The sequence below is a fragment of the Limulus polyphemus genome, unplaced genomic scaffold (genome assembly GCF_000517525.1).
Source record: "Limulus polyphemus unplaced genomic scaffold, Limulus_polyphemus-2.1.2 Scaffold5618, whole genome shotgun sequence".
Classification (NCBI taxonomy): Eukaryota; Metazoa; Arthropoda; class Merostomata; order Xiphosura; family Limulidae; genus Limulus; species Limulus polyphemus.
Window position 1 is genome coordinate 30,913 of NW_013671228.1, and position 8,048 is coordinate 38,960.

An 8,048-nucleotide genomic window follows, 5' to 3' on the forward strand; every position below is an offset into this window, starting at 1 on the left:
AGCTATTACTGGTGTACAAGGACTGTACCACACAAGCTATTACTGGTGTACAAGGACTGTACCACACAAGCTATTACTGGTGTACAAGGACTGTACCACACAAGCTATTACTGGTATCTTTACATGCCACCCGAAGAAAAGAGAAGGTAATGCAAGTACAGAAAAATTAAGGTGTTTTATATATTATACTGGCACAACATAACATAAAGGAACAAGGTTTACTTGCAACTTTTGTATATCTGTGAACATATGTTTAAATGATCATATCTTCAAATCATAAAATGGCACCACAATTTTTCTCTATAAGTACTACAAATATAATGAATCATATAAAAAAATATGTGTTAGTATTTTGAATTTGACAAAGGCTAACATCTGCTATCTGACATGAAAACTTGAAGGTTGTATTATTTTACAATTAACAAAAAAACAACAGGTTAGAATATACATGTATGTGTAATTATCTAATTTCTGTGAGAATAGTACACATGTTTAATCAAAACTTGAAGGTTGTATTATTTCACAATTAACAAAAAACAACAGGTTAGAATATACATGTATGTGTAATTATCTAATTTATGTGAGAATAGTACACATGTTTAATCTCCATCCAAACAAAGATAAGTTAATTGTTTCAAGAAATTTTAAATAGCTTTTGTTTTTAATTTGTGCAATGATCCATAAACTCAATTGAATTCTACCCCCATTATTTACAAATGAGGCTATAATGTAGTGATGCTGATAATTGCTATATGGCCATCCAGTCCAAATGTTATCGCTATGGAATAACCATTAAGAAAATACCCACAAACGAATTACGAAAGGGGTGCCCTAAGTTTCAGTGGACAAGTCATAAACATAGTGTTGTTGTTTTTTTACAGTGATTGTAACTGTGAGGTGACAACATATATAAATCTTTTTATATGGTGCTCAGAATAACCACAAAATGTTTTTTTATGTTGATTAGTTCTTGTGAGAATTCCTATGTCTGTTTAGTTAAAATCATTGCAACTGCTATTTTTAACAAATGTATATTAATTCCTTCTGTTTCTTGAAGGCTTATAGATGTTCTAAAATTTTTGGTACAATCCCTGTGATGGGCACAGCACAGATAACCCATAATGCATTATTTTGTTTAACAACAAATAACATTCTATCTATCCATATTTATAAATGACCACGGTATATATTTATGTACTTATCTATCTGTACTTGTAGCCTTTAGATCTGTATTTTAGCACTGTATGTTATCTAATACTTAATCTCATCATTTCAGTAGCCAGGATAAACTGTTGGACTGTATGACTGTTGGACTGTATGAAACTGTTGGACCCGTAGCAGATCTAGCCGAAGCCCAGCAGACTACTTACGTTAAGGGCAAGTGGATTTACACAGACGACAATTGGGACCTCCAGTACCAGATTGTCAAGTCCTGCTTGAATGGGAATGGAGATTACTCTGCTTACTCTGTCTGGGGTAGGTTTGGAACTTGCTGTAGTATGAGTTCTCTGTTGTAAAACTTTGAGATTTATTGTATTTCTCATTTCTCTAAGGTAGATTTGGTAAGTCAAGGCTCTTAAGTTTTAGACTATATGATCTCAGTTCTCTGAGAAAGGTTAGGTTCAGAGCTTTGGTTTCAATATGTGGGCTGCTTTTTCCATTTTACTGCTGGGCTTAGGTTTAGACTTGCTTATATTACTCATTTAGGTAATGGATTTTTGTAGCATGAAATTAAAACCATTAATACATTTTTCATTTATAATTTTGAAACACTTATATTTTTTTTCAGAGTACACTTTAATATGTTTAGGATTAGATTTTAATGTAAGATTTACAAAAAAAAATAACTAGAATGAGAGCACTCTGCAGGAAATAATGTCCAGTATTGGTTATATTTCATATGTAGTTAAAAATGAAAGTGTAAAACACCAAATAAACAAAACAGTGTGGTGGAAAATTTAAAAGCCCACAAGACTGCTGTGTACAAACAGTAGGATACATAGTACTTTGTTATCTTAACATCTTATTCTGTCTGTGTTAGTTACCCAGCACAAAGAATCTGTACCAAGCCCACAAGACTGCTGTGTACAAACAATAGGATACATAGTACTTTGTTATCTTAACATCTTATTCTGTCTGTGTTAGTTACCCAGCACAAAGAATCTGTACCAAGCCCACAAGACTGCTGTGTACAAACAGTAGGATACATAGTACTTTGTTATCTTAACATCTTATTCTGTCTGTGTTAGTTACCCAGCACAAAGAATCTGTACCAAGTGGATCAGGAGAGAGTTGTTTAAGAAACCCAGGGTATAACATTGCTGCAGCCTTAACACACCTCACACAGTTAGTGTCTGTATTAGCTTTCTATCTGAATCAACAACTGCCACAGAACTTATGCTACAGGTAAGACCAGGGTATGTTTGAGTAATTTGGAAACTCACTATCATATAAAAGATTCTAATGACCCTAAATCTGTACATTTTTCACTAGTGCCATCTGTTGGGCCATACATAGTTTCATGTACATGCAGGGTATTTAAATTATTTATGCTTATCTGAAAAATCTTAAATTATATGTTGTTATATACTATATTTTGGTTTATTATACAATTCTGTCAGCCATTCTCCAACATATTTAGAATTATTTCTGTTAATTTGTTAAGTTAAAATAGTGATCCAATAACATGTGATAATCTTTGTGTTTTCACAAAAACATGGAAATAAAGTGTGTAAAACCAACTAGGTTGCTTGAGTTTATCTTTACTTGTTTTGAAGATATACCATCCTGAAAACAATATTGTCCTGATGTTCAATATTACCCTCTAACTATAATTATTTACTTTAATCAAAGTTGTATTTGATAATTGAAACACTAATTTCTCTTTTTAAAAAGATGTCGGTTATAGAAATAGTTATATATTGTCATTTTACTGAGTAATTTCTGTAAGGTGGCACTTTGGCTTCTAGAAATTAACTGTTTCTTCTGTAGTTATGAATACGTATCCTAAGGTTAGAAGTGATCAGGAAATGTCATATCTTATATTGGTGGTTTTTAATGTTTACAGCGAGTTTTGCAGTCATGAGCTCACGGAGGAACAGTTTGCACACAAAGTGGCCAAGTTGAATGCAAACGTTCTTCATCTCTGTTTATCTCAGAACATTGATTCAAAGCTTCTGAGTCCTCGGCAGACGATTCCAAACCTCCTCCTCCTTTTGGACCCTAATGCAAGTGATCTTGGGAGGTAAGTTGGGTGAATGTTTCACTTGCTAAATAAGCATGTTACAAAGTGTAAATAAATAACATTCTGTAACAGGTGCTCATAGTAGGTAAGCTGTCTAGGCAATTTACTTCCAATAGACAAAGTAAATAACAAGAAATATTTATTTAAATGAAGCCAATATAAACTATTTATTTATCATAAATAGATTTAAAGAAACAATTATTTCACAGTGTCACTCCATTTCCTCCCAGTTTCATAAAATCTGCAAGATAATTAATAGTAAAACCCAATATAAAAATAGAAGTGCCTGTAAGGGCTGTTTCTGACCCCAGTTCTGATTAAATGAAACTTGTAGGGAATCATATTTATATGCAGTTCAATTTACGCATAACTTCCTTCCATAGAAATATCATTGTGGCATCAAAGAATAATTAAGAGAAATAATAACCAAGGTAAGTGTTGTAGTTACCTTATTTGTTAATTATAGCCATTTATAATGGTTCTTTTCATACCGTTCAATGTATTTGTGATCAATTCCATTTCTGAAGTGTTTCAGGCATCATTGATGTGTTCCATAAAACCTTATGATGGACCAACAATGATCTGGTTCTTCTTTCTTGCATGCCCAAGGTTCCATAAAATAGATGTCATTGTGCACTGCATCCCACTGCCCTTTCTTGCATGCCCAAGGTTCCATAAAATAGATGCCATTATGCTCTGCATCCCACTGCCATTTCTTACATGCCCACAGTTCCATAAAATAGATGCCATTGTGCACTGCATCCCACTGCCATTTCTTGCATGCCCACGGTTCCATAAAATAGATGTCATTGTGCACTGCATCCCACTGCCATTTCTTGCATGCCCAAGGTTCCATAAAATAGATGCCATTGTGTACTGCATTCCACTGCCCTTTCTTGCAAGCCCAAGGTTCCATAAAATAGATGTCATTGTGCACTGCACCCCACTGCCCTGTCTCCACTACTAGACTGTCACAAACTGAAGGTCTATTCCATACTGGATCCAGAGGTTGTATCATTTGGAAAAGGTGTTATTGATTGCACCTTTGCCCCTAAAGACTGTTCCTGATGAAGAAAAACTTCATGAGGCCCATTCTCATGTCTCAGTTCTTAACTGTATGACAGGGCTTGTTTTAACTGGTATACTAATTTCAGGTCATTGGGGTGAAGGGAAAAAAAAGGTCAATGTTTACAATTTTTCCAGAGAAGATGCTGATGTGTACCTAAAGGATTTTAAAAAGTCGTTTTAACATGTTTTACCACTTTAAGAGAATTTCATCTAGATAATGATTCTACTTGGGTATCATGGCTTTTTATTGTATTGTTTTGAGAGAGAAAAAATTGAATCTACAATTAAGAAATCATCTTATTGCCACATCCACGGTGTTTGGGTTTGAGTTTTTAACAAAAAGAAACTGCTTGAAGTACTTCGTAATGTATAAAAATATCTAGACAGTATGAGTTGATGAAATATGTGGGTCAAGAAACCTATGTCAGAATAATGTCGGTGTAGATCTTTGAATATAATTATAAGAGGTGAACTTGGACTATCTTAGAAATGCTGTCATGTTTTATAATGTATGAAAATAATTTTATTTTATCTGAGAAAACTTTTGTGGATCATAAAGGTCACTCTGAATGACCACTTTATGAATTCACTTGTGGTAATTCCCAGAATGGACAGCTTGTGCACTTTGTTCTGCCAAATAGTGTAGCTTGTGCCGTCTTCATCATCAATGGGTCCATCTTGACATCTAGAGGTAGTTGCTCATTTGTAGAATTTTATTCAACTTTTGTTTGTTCATGTTGCCCTTCAGATATTCAATCATTGTTTTTTTTTAAATAATACGTGATGCAACCTTGGAATGAATACTTGAGCCATTGGAGCCACAGTTTCCTACTTGTGGCATGGTTGTTCAGTCAGCATTTGTAAAGTAGTAAACTAATTAAAGTTAAGATTGTGCAAAGAGGCCAACCTAGAACCAAGCTATTTATTTCCAACAAATCAGCACACATAAATTGTATATAAAAAATTAGTTTGGTTCTGGAAGGAACTTATGGTCAACTTATAGCTGAAACAGGCTAAATTATCTTTAAAATGAGGCCTTCTCTTAAAACAGCTAAGTTTAAATAAACTGAAGAAATTTGCATGTGACAATCTCGGAAGTTGTACCTATAGGAACTAACCACTCCTGTGGAGGATGGCTACCTCATGGGACCTAGAAGAGAATCCTTTTGTCTATGTTACCAGTGGTTTTCTGGCTTTATACTGTTCTAGTGATTCCATATTTTTAGCTTTAGCTCCATACTATTATCCTTTCCTTTAGCTACACCATACTGTACTGTGTTTTTCTTTAGTGTTAATCTGTCTAGGTGTTGGCGAACACCTTCCATCATTAAAAATTAAAAACAGTTAAGATAGAAGAAATGTGCAATGTCGACTTATTCCACTATTTTTCTTTACAACTACTAGGCATAGAGCAATTGTAGGTGAGTTACTTACTTTTAACTTTAATTTAGAACAAGCCAAAATTATTTCTTTAATTTTGTGAATTTTGGTAACACAAAAACAATTTGATTTGGAATCAAATTCATTAAATATTCCTTTTATTTTTTTTAATAAATAAGGTGTCCTATGTTTCTAAGAAATTTGTACTTTTTTGTTTGTACTGAAACTAGTTGATCAATAATATAAGAGAAATACTTGTTTTTACCGATTTCTTTAGTAAATTTCAATATGTGTACTCTATATCTTTGTAGTTCGATCTTTGACACGAGATTCATCTGTATTATCACTCCAGCAAATTTAAGTAAAAACTGATTTGTTACTTTAATATGATATTAATGCCTGGATGTCTTACAAAAATGTAAACAATTAAAAATATATTTTGCATAATAAAGAAAAGGTTTAGCAAGTAATAAAATGAAATTTTTTATATGCGGTTATCTACCAGTGTTTAGAGACTGTGTATCAAGTTTTATGTAAAAAGCATACTGTAGCTTGAGGTGAGCAACAATTTTAATGAGATACTGAAAATCTTAGTTGGACCTACTTGTATGGCACTCCAAGAATTAAGTATCATGTGTTTCTATTCTAGGTGTGGTGTGTATGAAATTAGCACACAACTTCTAGATTCGGTGGAGAAATCCCTTGAAAAGGACCTCCAGCTCACTGAAGAACACACTATGGGCACAGAGGATGCGGACTTTGCTGGAGAGTGGGAAACAGTGTCAGAACTTCCTGCAATTGAAGAGGTGACATTTCCCACTAGAGGGAGCCATAGCACTATGACAGTAGTCCATTCACAGGTTAATTAACTTTTAAGTAGATATTTAAAACTTCTTTTTGAGAAAATAGCTCCAGTGCTATTCTATGAGAATGTTTTGATACATTTAAGGTATGTGACGAGCATAGTCATGTGGTTAGTATGCCAGACAGTGGATCTACATGTTCAGTGTTCTTGTCCCCTTACCACAAAACACACTCAGTGATATGGGGCCCTGGGTGCATTATTAAGGGGATGTTAAAATTCCATTGTTTTGTCAGACAAGAACTGTTAGTAGTTGTTGCTGACTAGCTGTCTCTTCCCTGTATTCTATCAGTTCAAAATTAGGGACTGCCAGTGCATATAGATTGAGTAGCTTTACATAAATATTCAAAACAAACAAAACTTCAAAATATGTTTTCTATTTATATAACCTATCGCCATGTGTATCCTTTACTGTGCATGACACAAAGTTTTTAGCGTCTCACGTTCATAATTTTATAAAACTACTTTTTGTTTATGTTATACCAATTAGTATGGCATAAAATCTTAGCTAATAATCCATATTTTTATAGTATGCAAGTTTTAAGTTTATAATTCTATAAGGCAATATTTAAAATAAATCCTGAATTTCCCTTAGTGTGACACACATAACACATTTTCTCTTGGTATCTTCTCCTCTCTATTTTATCCACCACCCCTCCAAAATGTACAAAATTAAACATAAATTACTCAGTATAAAATCTTCATTGCTCAGACAAACCATAATTTTATAGCCTTCAATTTTGTTTAGTTACAGAGCTATCAAATAGACCCCTCCTGCCACAACCACTCTTTCAGAATTTGTTTATAGTTCTTTCTTACATTTAGTTATATATTAACTATAACCAATTGAAAGTCAAGGTTTTCATCTATCAAATAACGTATTGTATAACGTTGATTTTTGAACAGATAAGCATTCATTTCACTCAGACTACAAGCTTCGTTTCCATGGAAAAGTTAATGACTAGCTTGGATGAATTTGTAACAGCTCTTGTTGCATAGTTAGAAAGCCAGAACAATTTTGAGAGTTAGGGGAAATTGTCTACTTTTTGAATGTTATTAGTCTATGTTTTTGGTGCTATATTTAATTAAATAATTATTTAGTGCATTACTACCATCAGTATAAAAAAGTAGGGTTAAGTGTCATCAACAACTGACAGCAAGAAAAATGATTGGGTAAGTACTCTATTTCTTGTTTTTCATGTGTATTCTTTATTTATTATTATAAAAGTAACTAAAATGTAAAAATAGGGATCTTTTTAGATTAGTTAAGATTAAATTAGGTAAAATAAATAATAATAATATAATAAAAATGATTCATGAGGCATGCAAGCGAGCAGCTTGTGGGTAATGTAGCATGTTCCCTGAGTGATTTACAACTTACAATGACACAGATTGTAGTTAGACATGGTTCAAAGGGCAATAAAACAATAAAATTTAGATTATAAATAGATGTATACTGTTACAAGTTTAAAGTACTACTTAGGATAAACGAAT

The 8,048-nt window shown here is 33.1% G+C and overlaps 1 protein-coding gene across 4 annotated transcripts in view; it reads left to right on the forward strand.

Moving 5' to 3' along the window:
• The window catches only part of LOC106472794 (beclin 1-associated autophagy-related key regulator-like), a 33,420-nt gene that overhangs the window by 19,443 nt on the left and 5,929 nt on the right, over positions 1-8,048 (forward strand). For 2 of the 4 annotated variants that reach the window (XM_022401335.1, XM_022401338.1), the window contains exons 6-9: positions 1,277-1,476; positions 2,250-2,406; positions 3,068-3,244; positions 6,342-6,552. In XM_022401335.1, coding sequence (XP_022257043.1) covers positions 1,277-1,476; positions 2,250-2,406; positions 3,068-3,244; positions 6,342-6,552 — 745 coding nt within the window. The remainder of the gene's footprint in view (positions 1-1,276; positions 1,477-2,249; positions 2,407-3,067; positions 3,245-6,341; positions 6,553-8,048) is intronic. The other 2 variants (XM_022401337.1, XM_022401336.1) reach the window with 2 other exon arrangements.